This window comes from Botryllus schlosseri, chromosome 13, assembly GCF_051294905.1.
Source record: "Botryllus schlosseri isolate E-star chromosome 13, Bs_hap1, whole genome shotgun sequence".
Taxonomy (NCBI): domain Eukaryota; kingdom Metazoa; phylum Chordata; class Ascidiacea; order Stolidobranchia; family Styelidae; genus Botryllus; species Botryllus schlosseri.
The window spans coordinates 8970584-8990676 of NC_137248.1; the positions used below are offsets into that span (position 1 = coordinate 8970584).

The 20093-nt window shown below is 38.9% G+C and overlaps 4 protein-coding genes across 5 annotated transcripts; all 4 read right to left on the reverse strand.

Moving 5' to 3' along the window:
* Window positions 1-376: 376 nt before the first annotated feature.
* LOC145454120 (serine/threonine-protein kinase 32B-like) lies at window positions 377-9123 on the reverse strand. Its single transcript, XM_080332144.1, has 8 exons — window positions 8985-9123; window positions 8295-8515; window positions 7125-7285; window positions 6495-6625; window positions 4653-4756; window positions 4478-4594; window positions 2694-2804; window positions 377-2621 (listed from the first exon to the last, which is right to left on the reverse strand). The coding sequence occupies exons 1-8, from the start codon at window positions 9034-9036 to the stop codon at window positions 2385-2387; spliced, it is 1134 nt and encodes a 377-aa protein (XP_080188270.1). The 5' UTR covers window positions 9037-9123; the 3' UTR covers window positions 377-2384.
* On the reverse strand, window positions 9112-10827 carry LOC145454121 (corepressor of RBPJ and splicing regulator-like). The gene has a single exon (XM_080332145.1). It carries the CDS (start codon window positions 10731-10733, stop codon window positions 9645-9647), a length of 1089 nt encoding a protein of 362 aa, XP_080188271.1. The 5' UTR covers window positions 10734-10827; the 3' UTR covers window positions 9112-9644.
* Window positions 10828-14469: 3642 nt separating this feature from the next.
* Window positions 14470-19358, reverse strand: LOC145454123 (uncharacterized). Of its 2 annotated transcripts, none has more exons than XM_080332147.1 (6): window positions 18954-19358; window positions 18849-18891; window positions 18112-18428; window positions 17385-17477; window positions 16607-16749; window positions 14470-15519 (listed from the first exon to the last, which is right to left on the reverse strand). In XM_080332147.1, exons 1-6 carry the CDS (start codon window positions 19009-19011, stop codon window positions 15460-15462), a joined length of 714 nt encoding a protein of 237 aa, XP_080188273.1. In that variant the 5' UTR covers window positions 19012-19358; the 3' UTR covers window positions 14470-15459. The 2 variants fall into 2 exon arrangements, with proteins under 2 accessions (XP_080188273.1, XP_080188274.1); XM_080332148.1 differs by having other exon boundaries at window positions 17385-17474; window positions 18954-19092.
* On the reverse strand, window positions 19063-20079 carry LOC145454124 (U11/U12 small nuclear ribonucleoprotein 35 kDa protein-like). Its single transcript, XM_080332149.1, has one exon. The coding sequence runs from the start codon at window positions 20077-20079 to the stop codon at window positions 19396-19398; it is 684 nt and encodes a 227-aa protein (XP_080188275.1). The 3' UTR covers window positions 19063-19395.
* Window positions 20080-20093: the final 14 nt, after the last annotated feature.

Sequence of the window (20093 nt, forward strand, 5' to 3'; positions counted from 1 at the left end):
TTATGGAACCACAAATTTGTGCAATATTCGACAACATATTTTACTGCTACCGTCACATAGGATACAGTATAGCTCAGATTCCCTCATACGAATGATTTAGAAGGATTATCCACGCACAGTACTTGATAGTTTACGAACTCGAATCCATGTTCCTGATATAATGTGAAGTTGTCGCTACCTGCTGCCTTCGTTCGGTCCAGGTCGTCTTCCGTCAACGGCGAAGTCTACATCTGGTCCTTCAGACGACGAATTAGTAGAGGACGACACCGCTCCCAGTCATATCATCAGTTTTCTGAGTGATTATGTAGATGCAGACTACAGCTCTGATGCTACCTCAACACCCTGACCACTTTTCAGTTCAGTCTCATGATCCCAATTCCCGAGAAGTACATTTATGTATAATATATATCATACAACCAATGTAAGCCACATATATAACACAAAAAGGCATAAAATCATTTCGCAGTTGGATAATTGCAAGGTCAAAACTCGTTGCCAAGTAGCTGCTACAGTATCTACCTCAGACACGAATAGCATATTTTCCACATGAAAATTACCTCTTTCTGTGAAAGCATTTAGGAAGTGTCGAAGTATTTCCTCCGATCACAATCAGAAGATATGGCAGTGACTGTTTCGCACATCTAAATGTAGTCTATTTCTACAAGTACTTAATCCTACTTGCCAAACAATCACAAGCGACCAAGTAATTCAAATTCAAAAAGCATCAATTTGGAAAAGAAAATCAACGCTACAAAGAATCTCTATAGAGCGGCAGAAATGGGACGAATACTCCTAAACATCTCATGAAAGTAATACTTGAAAGCTACCAATGCAGCTTCAAGAATTAAAGACGTGTTATGGCACCCAAATCATGATCGCGGAAATACAGTGTCAATGTCATGGCATTTAAAAACATATAGAGGATCATTCAACTTGATGGTGAAACAAGGTCACATGCATTGGCGGTCTCCAAATCTGTCAAAACAAATGTCCAGCCACCATATATTCTTTTACAATAGGTACCACTAGTAGGGCTGTTCAAAGTAGTCAGCATTGGTATTTGAGTGAATATGTGTCACAACAAACTGGCTCAAGTGGATGTAGAAAATGAAGGTATCAAAAAAGTGGATTCGTTCTAGGAGTCACTTACTCCTAGCAGCTAATCCAAGAATGCTACTCTAAAACTTCATGTCCAACACAAACGAGTAATGATATAACAAAGATTAAATGATCGATAAAACTTCTAGTTAATGTGGTACAGGGGCTATTTCGCCCAGTTGTCCTCACAATTTCACTCATAAAAATGATGCCAGCATACTTCAAAACTACCTTCAACTATACATTATCTAATGTGTAAATATTGAGTTGTTTACCTAAAAGTGTCAAGTAGAAGTGCAATTAGTCTTAAAGCACAACCTATTGAGTAAGAAGCCGAAGTAGGCAAAACCACCGCGCATAAGAAAGTACTTCGTTACTGACCACCTCTCATTATTGGTGCATGTGCGTTGGCGAGCTTGCCAGCAAGCTGTTTAGTAACGCTTTCACAGCATATATAATGGAGGAACACTGAACAGCTACCTCATAAAATTCACAACAGGAAAAACAGCAGATTCTGCGTACGACTGCTAAATAATATTGGTGCAAAATTCAATATTTCATATACTGCATGCACTACTGTAAAGGACATAGTAGAACTAGGAATTGAAAAGTGATCATGTCACTTTGTGGTCCATGTCAGATATTATCCCTGGTTATCTACCACCAACCTCCAACTTTAAATGGGGTGCCAGTTTACGAGGTTACCATGGTCTTTCTCAACTGGCGGTAGTATCATAAAACCAATCAGGATGAAAATTGTGTACTACAATCTACAGATAGGCATTGATATGTGGAATGTGCATACTTGTTTTATAACATCATACCAAGATCCTCAAATTGAGTTTCATGGGCATTCGCCTGTAAGGTCATTCAGATTGCTACTAATATCGTCCATTCACTCACATTTGATACTGCTGACATTGCTAGTCTCATCCGACATCACAGTCAGAAAAGGGTGCTGGCGTAAGGGGTAACTAAATATTTCCAAGTATGGAGCGACAGAACAGAGTTCAGACGCTATATAATCACAGTGATGTCACCCTATGTCATTCGTATCCCACAATGTGTACCCGAAGAGATATATACCATGCCCGTCGAAGCGGTCTGGACATAAGAGTAAATCATTCGGTGCAAAGACTATTCATCCCTGAGCGATTTTTCCGCCTGATTCCTAAAAGGAAAGTTTAACAACTCGGAAATATGCGACTGCAATAAGTTCTATGAATTGAACGTTGTGCTTTGGAACATGCGGGTCTGGTGTTTTTCAAGCCTTCTCCGATGTGCGGTCATTCTGCTTCGTTACTTTCATCGAGATCTCGGTTGAAGGTGGTGAACCTGTCAGAAAACTTGTCGTCTACGGAACTTAGCTCCGCGGCGGCACCATTGTTGCCTGTACGCCTTTTGCTGCGACGTCGTTTGGATTCGCGACGCTTCCTCAAGCGCTCTTTCTTTTTATGAAGCGGCTTCGACTCGATCATCATTTCTTCCAGCTCGTAAGTCGGATCGTAATTCAGATGCTTACTCTGTATAAACAAGGAACAATAATTGCATCGAAACGACGTTATCTTGCTTCTAATCGCAATTCGAGTACGTACGGACGGGACAAATACGGGCTGCATTTCCCCGACAACGGCATTCCCGATGAAATCTAACGTCTTCAATTCGTCCATGCTGCTTAATCGATCTTTCCCGTTGACCACGAAAAGCTGGAAAAAACACTAATCATAACAACAGCACGCTGACCAACTTAGATTAAAGGCTCGCAAAAAAAAGCCAAATTCCGGCAGTGCTTGTATTCAACTTGGGTGGAGCATCTCTTGTATTGCATTGCATAACATTTCGGTGTTGGACTACTTGACTTAGTTCCGTCTTAGTTGAAGGCTTTCAAAGGAGCGTCAAGAATATCAAGGTATTTCTGCAACAGAATTAATGTGACGCAGTCTAGCTGAGAATTGACCGTATTGCTAAACAATATCAAGTTATACTTCGACTGGCCACTGTTTCAGAATCTGTTTACTCACAAACATGAGGTGGCCTACGTGGTCAGTGTTGGTACTGAAGTAAAAGTAACATCGTAAACTTCTACCCAATCAAAATTAGAAGCAGCCATTTCCAACACATGCCAAAACTCTAGTCAAAGAGGGAAACGAATACATGAAAAGTACTTGAGTGGTTTTAGAAAGTAGATTTGGTCAAGGGGGTTTCATTCTCTTAGTGATTGATTGGAGGTGGCCACTTCCGGAATTGCAAGATGAGTCTCTGCGACCAATGACATTACATATAAGTGGAATCTTGAAAAAAAAAAAACATTGAACTACCGTGATGCAGGGCCAAGATGTTCCTAGTCAAATTAGGCAATCACAGAATAATGACTACTCTAGCTCATCATCACGGCCCCTCTAGATACCATGCGTGACTATGATGATAACGGCTTGCAATTCCGCATATTTGAAGAGCTTCTTCGAGGTACAGAACTTCAATATACAATTGAATAGTATATTCATATTGAAATGAACCCCAATATTTTCGGCAGACACTCGTCAGGGGTAATCGTCAGCAACTAGTAGAAATATTCGGGTTCATTTCAATATGAATAAACTATTGAATTCTGCACATAGAAAACATTTTTCAACACCCAGAATAAGTGAATGTGTCAAATTTAATAGTAGCAATCAGTTTTCCATAGTTGCGCTCGTGGCCGGTCTCATTTTCATTTAAAGTTTCTCGAATCAACCATTATAAAGCTGCAACAGGCTGTCCTCTGCCGCCAAAAAGATCATCTCCTGGGAATATTTCACTACTGTTGTATTGTTACTATTTTATAGCCGAATTCGTCTGTTTTATAGTAACTGTATGTTTGTTATTTCCATTCACAACTCATTATTACGTCACTTAGAGTGGAATAAATTTGGCAATATGAATATATTGCTTGATGCTATATTAAAGTTTGTCCGGTTTTTATGAAAATTTCAGTTATAGAAGCAATTCACAAAACAATTTCCTTTTTTACAAAATACAAAATGCGAAAAGAAGTAGTTTTAACAAATTAATGCAATGGCTATTTGACTAACTCGAATCGAGCATCAATTTTCAGGTATAGAGCATTGCAAGTTACTTGCAATGTAAGCACTTCACTGTAACATACTCAGCTCAAGTCGAAGGTAACATGGTTAATCATAGCACTAAATCAAAATCTGTACCCAAACTGACAAAAAATCAATATGAATTAATGCAAGTTTCTATACCAAAGGAAGTTGTTCAACGGATTCGACCAGAGTAAGGACTTATTCAAATGACATCATCTTTTTTATACTACCAGTGGCGATTCCCTGCAAAACATATCCCAAATCACACATGCTACGTTCAGTCGTTCACACACCTTCAAAAGTAGTTGCGTCAACGGTTCAGACCACGCTGACGAAAATGATATTTTACCGTCGTCGTAAATCTCCATGCATTCGCGTACAGGCGTGTCATCAGATATCTTGAAGGGTCTCTGCCAACGACACAACGTCAGCAAAACCTCCTTGGAAAACTTTCCCCGAAACCCATACCTTGTGCCGCAATACCTCGTAGATCGTAACGGCCAAAGACCACCAGTCAACGTTATAAGTGTATCCTGAAAGGTCCCCCAGTTTGGTTTTGCATACATCAGGAGCTGCAACAAAAAGAAGGTAGGGGTACAGAGGAGGGCTCAGCACAATGAATCGAGTTGAGTAATGAAATACTATTTTTCCGAGTATTGAAATTGTGCGGCCGTGCGCTGCAGACCACTGCTAGTTAATTTATCAACGAGAATTACACTACATAAGTGTATTTGTTCGGCTTGATTTTTCCAAGCAATTTACGTTTTATGGGGCGCAAAGTTCGAAAATCCAACTATTTTTTACATATCATTGATACTTTTTCAATTTATCAATTACTTTTTTCGTAAAAGTACCTAGTTGCAAAGGTGTTGGGGATGTGGTAAAGTAATTTATACCAACTAGGAATGAAATATTAACGACTACTAAATACGGTGAATTTTGCATTGTCTATTACTAAGTATGACTACTATGTCGGAAAAAAAGTCGAATCAATTTAGCAATGACAGGTTATCGCACTAAAAAAGATGTAACTTTGCTATTATAACACCTATCAATGTATTGAACCCACACACAGAGAAAGAAATAGATTGTCGGGAGGTTTTTGTGATACTTGTCAAATCTTTCAGATTACATCAGCATTACAGCATATACAAGTTAACTGAGACATACTTTAGTTCTTCTAATCTATGTATGGCAGACCTGAATTCACAGGTCAGCAATGGTGACACAATGCTAAATGGGATGTGCACTAATCATTACGTTCTCTGTAGTGCAGTAAGCCTTAATCCCTACCCCAACGAGGGTTAATGATCGATGATAGTGGGAAAGTGATGGCATTTTCGGAATCAGTGCCTCCAAATTAGCTAAAAACGATTAAAAAATTAAACCAAACAAAAATTTCATCCGATTTTGTTACATCGTGTTATAGTTCCGATACTATTTTCCACTGTGGAAGCCATGAAACCTACATTGATCGTATCAAAGCATACGAAACATCGCACAAAGCCACAAATGTTACTTGAAATAAGATATAGTGCGGTGTTCGATGGCGCATTATATAAGGTCCGCTGAATCGGTATCAATCAACTTAAAGACGTTTGCATAACTCTTATATTTTAAACAACTGAAAACAGTGATACATGCAGCACAGTTCGTAAAAGTCGACTGCCTAAACAGCTTGCAAAACAACAAGTGGTAAACACGATACACCGGGGCAATCAATCAATCAGGGGGTGTTTACGGGATCGGTAAACCACTACGGTAGTGGTCCTTAGAAATTAACATTCCAGTATCCGTGTTATGAGCAGCAACACATGACCAGAGATGGTGATAAACGAATAACTTTTACCGTTTCTGAGTAGGTTTCGTCCAATTACTACCACTTACTCAAGTGGATATGTTTTTTGACTACTTCCACTTCTACTTTACAGTTGCTTTAGGCAAAAAATACTTTTTACACTTTGTATTTGGTAAAGTAGAAATTATTTTTGTTGGCATGACTTTTATTCGCATATTCAACATATTCTCAAAAATTGAGCTTATTTGTGCTGACTTTAGTCATTTTTCGTCGGTCACGAATATGCTATGCATCCTGCAATTTCAAAATAAGCTACCTTAGATTAACTAGTGAAAGTATGCGGCTCCTCGAACAAATCTACTTCAACACCTTCATTCTCTACTTCCACTTGAAGAAGCGTTGAAATATCTTGGAAATCACCACTTTTAAGCATACATCATCACAAAAATTTTACTTTGATAAAGTACAGTTGCCGAAACTGCGCCTACAGAAGTGAAGTCACTTCCACTCACCGATGTATGGTTTAGTACCAGCATAGCTCGTCGCCAAATGGTCACCCGACCTCAGCTGTACAGCAACATTAAAATCCGTCAAATGCGCATGTCCTTTCTCGTCCAACAATATGTTATCAGGTTTAATATCTCTAAAAGTGAAAATACATATTATTATTGTTGATTGCTACTTATAATTGGAGAGGAGACCTTCAAACTTTACGAAGGACGCTTACTTACCACCTAAAGAACAAGTGAGAAAGCAACAAAGAATGCAGAGATCTTGAACACTGTCAATGTCAATTTTATGCCGGGCACTAATACTAACAATATATCACTACGCGGAGGAGGATGTTAGATTGATGGATCGCCCAATATGGCCATTTCAACGTTCTTGTATCAGTTTATTACATCACATTTATACATTGCGAGTCTTGAGCAGATGAAATATTAGAATCGTTGATTATAAATTATTATCATTATGTCGGTTTCGTACAACAGAATTAAAAATATTGACCAAAAATTATGAGAAGCATCACTGAAAATGCAAGATGGGCAGTGGGCACTAAAAATGATATTTTCGAAATAGACCAAAGCAGTACGTGCTACGCGTATAGAGGTCCTCGTGAATAGCAAAATCTTAACACTCGCCTGTGTATAACGCATTTCCTTTGCAGATAATCCAAAACCGATGCCATTTCCATAAGATACAATCTCGCGTCATCTTCACTGAACGCTACATGCTTCGACAAATGATATCGTAAATCACCGCCCATCAACAGATCTACGACGATAAAGAAGTCTTCTTCATCCTAGGAAGGAAGTTAAATAATTGTAGAAATATACATTTTAATAATATATTCATATTAGAACTATATTAAAACCCGAAGCTTTTCGAGCCAACACTCTTCAGGGGTAATCGTCGGCATAAAGAGAATTTCAAAAACTTGCATATAACTACATTGCATACAGACAATTGTGACGTCATAGAAACAAAACAACATCAAGTGCAGACAAACCGCGAGCGCAGCTAGTGGCCAATTTTTAGCTGAAGCAAACGTTCTTTCTGCTGGCATAAGCGTGGTTGATGGATCTTAATGAATGTTGATTCCAGCGCGGACAAGTGGAAAAGTGTGCGGCCTCTACCCAAAATTGAAATTGTAGAAATGCGAAGCTATTGTCAGGATCCACATAGATGCAGGACCTCTGGTTTCCACTTATATTTTGAAATACAAACTATAATAAATACCGTCTACCAAGAATATTACAAAAAAAATATGTACATTACATCAATTCAATGAGATTCTTGGTAAAATTGGACACTGAAATCGAGCTTGTGTCTCTGAGATCGTGAGCCTTGCCACTCCTAGAAATCCTATGTGCGGTCTCACCAAGTTATCTATATCTGGCGTGCTTTGCAAAAACGTTACACGCCCCTGTTATATAGCAACACTCATAATTTTGAGTGGAGAATTTGTTAATGTTAGTTCTCGTCACCAACAATATACGAATATATTGAAGAATATTTCTGTATTGGTGAAATACTTGACCAGCTTATCGTTGATTACTGATGAAAATTAGAAGTCAGTGTGCATCATATCCACAATTGCATCAAAGCGTTTAGCTGTCGATATAATTTTGAGATTGACAATTTTTGAAATGAATGTAGGCTAATGGAAGTTTAAGAGGTCCAAACAAAAACGTATTGTACTTGGTTTACAAATACAATGGCAAATATGAGATAACCTCAGACATTGATCATGATAACGAGTAGCTAGGCCAGTAGGCCTATCTTGTAAACTCCAACTCGAAGTTGCATACCTGAAACGTAAACCATAAATTAACAATGAAGTCGTGCTTGAGCGTTCGCAGAATAGATATCTCTCGTTCTACATTATCCACAAAGTCCTGCTCGACGCAGCTGGCCTTGTTCAAGTACTTCATGGCAAACAGGCGATCGTCGCCATTCTTTTGCACCATACACACTTTGCCGAAGCTGCCCTTGCCGATTGAACGTAAAATTCGAAAGCTGTTGAAATTCACTAAACAAAGGTTTGCGCAATTAACCATCCAATTATTGAAGCGATATCCCAATCTAATTCAAGTACTGTTCAACTAATCAAAAGCTACAAGGACAACAGCACTTTTTTTCATTACAACAATTTCGTAGTACTAGTATTATTATAACTCAAAGACTTTTTGCAATGAATTACTGCAATGGATGTTGCAATAAAGGCAATCTTCAAGTTCTGTATCACAAACCAGCTATTTAAAAACACTGTTGTGCAACACTAGCACACTATTGAAACAACTAAAAATACATTGCCAAACAGGTAGACTTCAACATTACCAAATGCAATTTTCATGTAAATGAAATCAAATTAAAAAACTCCATCATGAAAGTAAATGCAATTCACAGAGATTTATAAACTCTATATTCAGCTATTTATATGATATCAACAATGATCATGAGTAAGTTGCAACATTCCTAGATATTTAAGAGCAGTGTACCATTTTTATCCGAAACTTCAGGAATCTCGTCAGTCGATTTCGTCTGTCCCATGCTGCAGTAAATCCGGCATCATGGATAGGTCGCCTTCATTGTACTAGGCCTATAGACAAAATACGATGATGCAGCTCTATGATACAAGATCAAAAGTAAGACAACATATTGACAAAATTGTACGATATTCATTCTCATAAAAGGTAACGATCCATAACCAGCCGCTGCAATACTTTGCATTCGATCAACAAAAAACATTGCTAAATTGGAAATGACACTTTTTCGATGTATGTACAGGAACAAATCCATCTGTTATACATCAGCCCAAAACAAAGAATCGCAACCAAATAACAGTCATGTGTAGTATATTAATAAATGATGAAATTTCTTAAGACAATGCCTATCATATATCATCGTGCCGCATCTTACGCAATATACAAGTAATACACTGCATCATAAATCAACAATAATGCATATAAATTCGCCGCAGTTTCAACGTTACATCAGAATCGCTACCCTAGCTTTATAGTACAGATTCATAAACCGATAGGATTGCGTCTTTATCACCTCAAAAAGACAAAAACCTTGAATTTTTATGTACACGCCAAACTAACGACACTGCAGCAGTTCGAACCAAATGTGGGGGCTGTGGATATCAGCACACCAACTCAATGGCGTCTTTGGTGATAACGATCGCCGTTTCGAGAATGACCGTGTCTTCGGTCTCCGTTTGTCGAGTCCCTACGCCTGTCTTCAGATCGCGAGTGTCTATCAGGCAAAGGCGAATGCTTCCTTTTATGTCTGTTTGATTTTTCGGACGATTTCTTGCGTTTTGAAGAGTCCTCTTCCGACGACGAATCTGATGATGACGCGGAATGTTTTCTTTTATGTTTCTTCGATTTTTCGGGTGACTTCTTCCTCTTTGGAGATTCATCTTCCGATGACGAGTAACGCCGTTTGCTCTTTGCCTTTTTTGATTGACGTTTTTCTTTTTCGTCCTCACTTCCCGAGCTGGACTCGCTGGAAGATGATCTCCGTTTCTTTTCCTTCGACTTTTTCTTCTTCTTCTTCTTTTTCTTGGAATTATCCAGGTTGTTCAGCTTACGGAGAAGCTTCATTTTTTGTTTGTCGGAAAGTTTTTTAATAAAAGCGACCTCCGGGTCATCGTCTTCGTGCTGAATCATTTTATGCTTTTGATCTTTTGGATCAAAGTGATTTTCCATAACACGCGGCTTCAATTTCAACCCCGACGTTGACTGCATGGCGCCAGCTGCAGCAGACGGATCTACCATATTCATGCTCGGATCAAATGACGATGTTTTATTGTACAGCGGACATTCACGGTCTGTGTTGATGTGCCCCCATTGGTGGCATTTGATGCAACGAACGTTCCGCACGCAGACGCCAAACGGCTGATCGTTTAACGTGTCTTTGTCTTCTTTCATCCATTTTTCTCTCGGCGCATTCCTTTGCCATTCGAATTTATACTCTAAATTCTCTTCCATCTCGTCTTTTTTCTTTTGCAACCCGGGAGGTGCGTCGTACATGAAGCTTAATCCCAGTTTCGCCTTACTGTCACCCATTAGGACTCTGGTTTCGTGCATGTCTTGCTCTTTTTTGTATTGATCCATCATTTCTTCTTGCTTCTTCTTTTCGTGCTCGAGCTGCTGCTGTCTCATCCATACTCTCTTAATGTTATCTCGTGAAGCAGGATGAAAATCCTTTTTACACATGTAATTATTGAACGACTTTCCCATTTTGTTGTTGTTTTGATGTCAATATATCTATTGTATATGTATGTAGCCAAAACACCACCAGTTCCTGTCAAAAAATATTCTCAGTTAATTAAACCCTCCATCATTGAGATCATAAGCAATAATATGGTATAGTGTAGCAGAGTACTAATAGTAATTGTATAGTACTCAGTAGTACAGCCTAGAAATTATAGTAGCGTTGTAGGACCAACCAATTGGGTATTACGCCGAACTTTATTGGTTCCAGTCTTCCAGACACTAGATGAGATCCAGAGTTAAATTGGTGAAAACGTTGAGTGCAACTTTCCATTCAATTACCTAATTATTTATTATATAATTGAATAGTAGCCTATTCACATCGAAATGAACCCGAACCTGTCAGCCGACGTCAGGGGTAATCGTCAGCAAGTAGTAGAGAATTCAAAAGAACATCGTATATCAGCAATCTTACAACAAAATATGACTTCACCAGCATGAAATTTCGAATACGACAGCATTCAATGTACTATTATTGCTAGATGGTACACGAGCTCATTTTGTTGACACAGCCTTGGCTGGTGTGGTGTATTTTGATAAAAGTCGACTCCGAAGCACACAAATTAAAGTGTGAACGGCGCCTTCCAACGACACGAAATCTGTCGTCTCGAAAAAGTTTCGCGCAAGAGGGATTATCCAATAATTGTTTGCCAATCGCAGGATTCAGGGTCCGTCTACTTTGTGCATGTCGGCTATGTCGACTATGTCGGCTATGTCGGCTATGTCGACTATGTCGGCCATGTCGACTATGTCGGCTATGTCGACTTTGTCGGCTATGTCGGCTATGTCGACTATGTCATAGATATGTCGGAGCTATTTGGACTTTGTCGCAGCTACAGATCGACTGTGTGACAGAGGTCGCAGATATATGTCGGCTAGTCGCAGCTATGCTGCGGTTATGTCGGCGTAGCAGCTATGTCGACTACGTAATCAACTCCAGGCATGCAGAAGTGGATTTTGCAATAATTTGAATTTTGACATTGGCTTACATGTTTCAGGCAAAGTATTAAATGCCGAAGTCTGATCCAGAAGCAGATACTAGTGGTCTTTATACGTTGCAATGTCATACTATTTTTAATGCAAATATAATAGACGATAAAAGTTTGGGTTCCCGTGTTGTCTAGCTTTCCTGGTGGTCAGTTGTATTTGAATATAAAGTAGGCCTTTATTCTACTACGGTAAAAGTTCGTATATGTAACTACATTAGGTCTGTTCAAAAATAAGTTTTTCAGATTCCAGCCTTTCATTGATTAAATTGTCAGGTTACCCTAAAAAACGCTGCACACCAAATTTGGTTTAATTCTAACAAGTATAAGACTCCGCAGATCCGATTAAAAAATTTAATTTATTCAGGAAAATTAAAAAATAAAATCAAATTTTTCTGTCAACCCCATGAAATTGTTGAAATGTCATCAAGGACGAAGCAAAATAAATTTGAGTCAATTCCAACTAGTAGAAGCGGAGTTATTCGAGTTTTTCGTTGATATTCTCGGATTATCCACCGATCAAGAATCAAGGAAAATCTCAAATAACTCCGTACGTAGGCGACATAGCCGAGATAGCTGATGCATCGCCGACATAGCCGCGACATAGCCGACATAGCTGCGACATAGCCGACATAACCGACATAGCCGCGACATAGCCGACATACTCGACATAATATCTGCAACATCTGTCACATAGTCGACCTATAGCTGCAACAAAGTACAAATAGCTCCGACATATCTGTGACATAGTCGACATAGCCGACATAGCCGCTACATAGCTGCGACATAGCCGACATAGCCGCTACATAGCTGCGACATAGCCGCTACAGAGCTGCGACATAGCCGACATATAGCTGACATAGCCGCTACATAGCCGCTACATAGCTGCGACATCGCCGACATAGTCGACATGACCGACATAGCCGACATGCACAAAATAGACGGACCCCAGGATTCATGGCCTTTTCCTTTGATAGTTCCGCATCAATCAAACGAGCAACTTATTGCCGTAAACAACTATATAACGTTTCCAGTTTGGGATTAAATAAACCCAAATATGCTGTCTGGTGTCTGCCAAACACCTTCTTACACCTGACCGGTAACATCGCATATAACAAATCAACACTATGTACTGTTGGCAGAAGTTCGAAAAGTCGAGACTCCAGATGCTGGGCAAAGCCAAAGCTACTCAACAACAAAAAACAATTTCACCATAATAAATGGTTGCCAGATATTTCCCCCATGCCCCCTGAGCCAGAGGTAACTAGATATCTTCGTGATACTGGTATGGTGCTTGGACAACTCATATCATGATTTGAAAAGAAATATCCTGGTGCTATTTATTTCGTGGAAGCTGATACATGATTCAATGATAAAATTTTGAATGCAGCATAGCAAGTACTAAAATACTGGCAAATTGTTCCACTTAAGATTGATGCTGATCGATCAAAGGCCATTAATTCTGCCATCGGCAAACATCTGTTGGATAATCCGATTTGTGCGAATAATTATCGAGACGACCGATTTCGAATCGTAGGTCGAGGTCGTTCACAATTCCATTTGTGTGCCTTGGAATCAACTTTTATCAAAATACACCAACCAAAACTCTGTCAACAAAAGGAGTTCGTGTATCACCTAAAAATAGTACATTGAACGTTCTCTCATTCGAAATTTCATGCTGGTGACGTCATATTTTGTGATACGATTGTTGATATACAATGTTCTTTCCAATTCTCTACTAGTTGCTGACGATTACCCCTGACGAGTGTCAGCCGAAAATATTCGGGTTCATTTCAATATGAATATACTATTTAATTGTATATTGAAGTTCTGTACCTCCAAGAAGCTCTTCAAATGATTAAATGCCACTAAGAGTTCACAGTTTATATATAGCTCAGTGGTTTGTAATCCTACCGCGCTACAGCTTCATTGCATAATATCGCATAATATTTTCAACAATCTTTAAAAACCCCAGTAAATATTCTGATTAATTTGCAGAGATATCATGTATCATATGAAAGGATGTGCTGAAGCTTAGTCGAAAGACATATTATGTAATGAGTCAAACCACCGTCTCAACGCACAAATTGTATATATGATCTCTGTAAAGAGCATGCACTTACACACCGACTAAGAAAAAAATAAATAAACGAAGATAATAGAGAAAGGGGCGATAAAATCGCAGTAATTCGTCGCACCACTTGCTTTATATTCAAGAACGGAAAATAAAATCCTCGAGATAGTTCCAGATACCCACAAAACCACTCATCTGAGCACGACATGTTCTTTCTCTGCTTGTACCCCGGATTAAACACTCCTACCTCGGAAAGCAGCATTTCTACCCACTAATTTATAGATAAATATTGTGCAACAACGCTTGTAGTTCTATGAAAGCGACCACTCTCATCAGACATGTCTGGCTGGAGCTCCCAGGCTCTGACTATGAAGAATTGCAGCGGAAATCGAGAGGTGATCCAGGTCAATCCATTATCCAACCTCATCTTGTCGATAATGCCCTTTCAATATTTTAATAGCGGAAAACATAAAAGACCTTGACATCTCGTTCTTCATAACAATTCATTAAATGCGAAAAAAAAACAGACGAACCTCCTTGATTTCAGACATTGAACCTCAGTACAGAGCATATTGCTGTGTGGAAGGACGGATGCCTGAGCAAGAGTGCTAATTTTCCAATTCAAGTCACTAACGCAACAACATGAAAACACCATACTTTTCCTGTTCCATTAAATTGACAAAATAGAATCACAGCAGGTAGGACCACTCTCAAAGATAAGCGAGAAAACGTCTGATAAGTAGAATAAAGCAGACAGTGGTGTCATGACCAGAAGAAAAATAACCAACATACAGAACAGACACGTATACCACATTTCACTGCAAAAGGTACGCATAGCGCGAATACAACATTTTGTAAAATCGGCTGATAAAACATGAAGGAAAATAAGATCCCAAAAGACGTACTTGGTCTGTTTAAACCAGAAATGGCAGTTTATGTCTATGATCTGGCACGGCAGTACCATATGGTTTCATAGTAGGTTTAGTACAACCATAATTGTTTTACAGTGCTGTAAACGACTATGGCATAGCAGAAGCTATGGGATTTTAACTAGCACAGTCATATAATATAATGTGTTGTGTAGAGACTAGACATGAATGCAAGTACAAAACCACAGCCATGACACTCCAATAACATGTCACTGGTTATAGACCATGGACATTGTATGCTCGGAGGTCCGCTGCTGAGTCACTGAAATCACACAGCATCTCCCTACAAAAATTACCATGACAAGCATGGTAAAAGATTTTCAAGTCAGCAATCGCAAGTTTGCGTCAATGATATGATATTATGAGCCAATTAGAAACCATCCCATCTAACATTGTATGTGAACGGTCGTTCACACGAAATCATCAACAAGAAAGTATCGAAAGAAACCCTAAATTCACGGGAATTACATAATTTGCAGACTGTGCTTACAGCAGTAGGTAAAAAACCAAAAGTGCCAACACATATTGGTCTATGAAGAGTGAAGACCTATGCAAATCACATCATAAATGGGTGTAGATACAGAGGACTGGAATGCCCACACTAAATTTACATGGTACAGCAACAGCATGAAAAAATACAAAAAAAACATTGCAACGAGATTATGAACTTGTTCATTGAATCCAACGTACAGACTCTCAGTTCATCAACTTCTGAACGGTACAGTATGTTCAACGTAAACTCCAGAATAGTCATCAAAATCGTCCTTGAAAAGAATTGGTATTCATTAGTATTTCAAGCTAAATGTAGAAGGCACGTACAGTAACAGGATGTGGTGCAGTAACAAGTATGTGATATCATTAAAATTGGACAGATTTCCATAAAAGGTCACCTTCGGATAGAAGGCAAAATGACTAGTAATGACTACTTGAGAGCAGATGTGTATATACAATGTGACGCCATAAATAATACACCGGTGAATAGAATCCAGTCAAAGAAGCTGGTAGTGTTATTACAACTACCGGTGACCAGTGAGCTATCAATTTCTGTATCTAGATCAGTGTTGGGACAATTTGAGTCATGACTTGACTCGGGTCAGCTTTTTCAGATGACTAGACTCGTGACTCGAAGAAAAATATTTGTGTCACTTTCAAGTCAGCAAGTAATCGATATCAACTACATCGCTATACCTGTGTGAAAATGTTCTTGACACGCTGATATGACCTATGTTAGCAACCACTGAGCCTCAGGCGGTAGGCCTATGTGTAAGTCAGAAATAGATTGACCCCAAACGAAGGGATTAGACTCCAATGAGCTTACATTGTCGTAGATCAGTAGTACTCTATCTATAGCAAGTTGTTTCAGTGCTCATGCCCACCTTTACGAACCTCTTGCAGGATATAAATCGCACTGACGTAGCTCATGCATTTATATTACTTGTCAACAATTGGTGTAAACTTAAATAGTAGCCACTATTTGGTTGATGAATGCTGAGAGACCATACAGTTCTGAGTTACAACATAGTTTAATAGAAGTATATGAGAGGCATATAGCGCCGTGTTGAATGCATATAAAGATAGGCCCTATTCATTACTCAATCGAGAATTGATAGCGACTCGATCTGTACTTCAATCATTTTACAAAATGTGATGACTTGAATCATGCCTCGTACTTGGAAAATCGAACCTGACTTGACTTGACTTGAGTCACCTCCAAACAATTTAGTGACTTGACTTGACTCGAGTCTAAATTTGCAATGACTCGATACGACTTGTAACTCGAAGGCACTTACTTGATTCCAAAGCTGATCTAGATATCATTGTATAAATAATAATAGCGAAAGAAACACTCACCATCGGCATTTCATGCAACCGTCTGAAACGCACTGCCTTGAAGTTCCTTACAAGCTTGAAAATGACGTACAGGATCACGAAGAAAAGAATCGTACTGACGACTGCTATCACCGCAAGAATAGCAGGGCTTAGAGGAAACGCTTCTAAACACACAGTAATATGATAAGAGGATATTACGGGATAGATTCAAGTGCCAATAGTAGAGATTGGATTGAATGTCAATTCAGGTCAGATAATTCAGTAATGACATAAAAAGGCATCAAAGCAGTCAGGGATGTTACTCTGGAATGAAAAAGCGTTTCAAGAACAGAAATGGATGGAAAGTCACTGCCATACTATGATGCATCCCTGGTTAAAAGTGGACCGTTATTGTGTCAAAAGTATGATATGATAATGGCCTCTCTGTAATCGGGCACGGATTAGTCGAACCAGATTCAAATCAGTTAAGTATTCTACTCATAATTTTTTTTTAATGTAACTAAAATATTTCTACGCTTGACAACAATTTCACACGCACCAATTGAACACTGTAGCCTAACAAACAAAATAACCGGAGGAGAATAAAATCAAAGCTGCGAAACGGTAAAGTACTTCAGGCAGACACAGACATATCGTGAAATCTGTTCAACTACCAGCCAGTCATATTGACAAAATAGGAAATTGCAATATTATGTGCACGGTTACCAAACCAGTTTGTAACAAATGGATATGGAAATTGTGACAAGACTTCTCAACAAGATTCTATAAATTGAAATTCAACCGGAGCTTTCTTCAATACCTTTCTCAGAAGTATGATCTGGAAGTAAAGCTGTAGTGTTCGTGAGTAGAGCCGTAGTGCTCACATGATCTGTGGTAACAGTCATTCGATCTGCTGAAGAAACAATTTGGACGATGTTGTAAATAGTCGAGCATAACAGTAGTCAAGTCACAGCTCATAGTCATCTACCTTAGCTATGCAATGGTCACGTTACAGACATAAGATGCTTATGCTTCAAAAGTAACTAATCTATGTCAATAACTAGACTTTTATATCCATGACAAGCTGGTTTTACGACAGACTATGTAGGAATACTAGCATTCACAATTACACGAAGTAAATTAATGATGAATTCCAAAAGTTTCATTTTGTTATTGATCACTTGGCATACTGGACATCTTGTCCAATGCATTACACAACAGATGATGTCTATTTGCATTATATCAGTGCACATATGTAAACTAATTCAGGTGAGAGACAAAGAGCACAAATGGATTTATCGTCATGATCGTAGCGATTCATGACTGCGGTCTTATCCAATGTATTGGCAAAGCATATACTATAACATAGTGGCCAATGGAATTATCTAGTATTTTTGCGCACTCATATGTCAAGTCCTCTATTAAGTCGGATATGTGACTTCATGCATCAGTTGTGACACGAATAGGTTTACTCTACAACAACAGAACTAGAGCAAGTGCATCTATTTCATGACAGTCAATAGAACAAGAGTACAGTAATTTCTTACTTGTCGGTGGCGGCGTTGAAGAATTTGTTACAATAGCCAGCTCAGTTGTTGTAGTCGAAACATTGTGCAAGTAAGCTGTCACTACAGTAGAATTTTCAGAGACCCCAAAAGTTGAAAATGTGTTTGTACTTTGAGTTGTTGCAGAAGTAATGGTACTGACAGAAGTAGATTCAAGATACGGTGGTGTACTCGTTTCATTGCTCAAAGCATCTGTTGTGTGCTGTTCATCAGATGTGGAGGGTATAGTAGATATCGCAGTCACCACAGTTGACGAAACATCAGTGATATTGATATCGTTCGGTGCCTTGTCACTTGACCTTAAAATATAAACACAGTTTGACATTTGATCTATGCTATGTTTCTATTCCAGATTTGAAATTCGCGTAATTTGTGGCAAATAAAATGGTGAATTGTACACATTCGAAATAGACTTATTAGTAAAACTATTCCATGCCGACAAACAGAACCGATATTGTAGTAATGTTCATGATCACCGAGCCCAATGTTCAAATATCAACCCAATAAAATTTTGAGACGAATGAAGACTGTTGTTTATGATTGTGAGTTGCATTGATACTAAACTAAAGTATCTACTTGCTATAAAAAATTGTGCAACAGGAAACTTAATTCACGCGTATCCATCATTATTTCTCCACACTGCAGTATTAATAGTCAGGTTAATCACCGACACGTCAAAACATTTTCAAAGGAAACCCAAGCACATAAGTGTGATTCACCTTGTGGCAGTAACGTCGGAAGATAGAGTAATCACGTTGTCACCTGTAAATTAAACAAATTTAATTCATCAAATCATCTGAAATAGTGCATTCCATACTCAATACCGTGTGATATTAATATCCAACACAGAGCAACACAGTTCCAAAACTTCCAGAGATCCATTCCAGTTGTAGCCTATCTCCACCCAGTCATTATACTTTCAGTAGAAACAAGTTTCTGCACATAAATATGCCAAGTTAACATGCGCTTCCGCATTTTAAACAACCTACAATACACTCAGTAAGAACCAACACCAAGTTCTCCATGTAATAAGCAGCAAGAAATCAAGAAAGCTATTGAAAACTGAACACTTGAACAGTGTACAGCCAGGCCAATAGTGATTATCAAAAACTAGGTGATTTTCAAACTTCATTACTACCCTACCAAGTAGCGAAAAATAGTTATTTCATCAACTTCGGATAGGCTACTTAATAACTTCCACAAGATATCGTAATGAGAAGGACAGTACCGTAAGCCTAAAACAAAATAATTGCATGCAAAAGAAGGTCATCTTCTGACATCTCTCATTCTTGAATCTCGATCATGCTGCCTTCGCCGTTTGTACTTATCATAATCTAAATCGTCTCTACCAGATCTAGAGATTTCATCACGGTTGGAATATTTTGATCTATGATCACTAGAACGATATCTTTTATCAATGTGTTGAGCATTATGGGGCAATTGCGTGTATGGTTTTTTGAAAGGTCGCATTCGACAACCGAAACGTAACTGCCCCGACTCTTTATTTCCGCCAAAACCACCGCCCAATCGCCGTGGTACCCAACCAGGCATAGTCCGCTCAAATTCGTATTCGACAAGGATGTTAGATCCATCTATACTTGATCCATGCGCTCGATTATAGGCCAAACGTGCCTCTTCCATGGCAGAGAACTCAATGAAGGCATATCTTTTGGAATGTCCAGTGACAAGATCCTTCACAACTCTCAGCTTGACAATTTTCCCATATTTAAGAAAATGTGTTTTCAACACCTCTTCTGTTGTTTTGGGATTAAGTTTTCCAACGAAAACCGTACAATCGCAGTTCCCGGAAACACCCTTGTTTGGTCTGTACGTTGCGTTCAAAGCACGCAGGATACCACCATCATGAATGTCCGTGCCAGTTCCGTCAATATTCCCACATTTTACGGGATCATATACAGCAGCTAGGGGACTCCAATCAGTGTTAGACATATGCTTGTAATGAG

Coding starts and splice junctions, on each gene's coding strand:
- LOC145454120 (XM_080332144.1), bottom strand. CDS start 9,036: ATGGGACAGACGAAATCGACTGACGAGATTCCTGAAGTTTCGGATAAA. Junction 8,516..8,984: donor TGAAGTTTCGGATAAAAATG/GTACACTGCTCT, acceptor ACCTTTGTTTAG/TGAATTTCAACAGCTTTCGA. Junction 6,626..7,124: donor AGGAAATGCGTTATACACAG/GCGAGTGTTAAG, acceptor TTTCACTTTTAG/AGATATTAAACCTGATAACA.
- LOC145454121 (XM_080332145.1), bottom strand. CDS start 10,733: ATGGGAAAGTCGTTCAATAATTACATGTGTAAAAAGGATTTTCATCCT.
- LOC145454123 (XM_080332147.1), bottom strand. CDS start 19,011: ATGGATCTCTGGAAGTTTTGGAACTGTGTTGCTCTGTGTTGGATATTA. Junction 18,429..18,848: donor TCCGACGTTACTGCCACAAG/GTGAATCACACT, acceptor TTATATTTTAAG/GTCAAGTGACAAGGCACCGA. Junction 16,750..17,384: donor AGATCATACTTCTGAGAAAG/GTATTGAAGAAA, acceptor CTGTGTGTTTAG/AAGCGTTTCCTCTAAGCCCT.
- LOC145454124 (XM_080332149.1), bottom strand. CDS start 20,079: ATGTCTAACACTGATTGGAGTCCCCTAGCTGCTGTATATGATCCCGTA.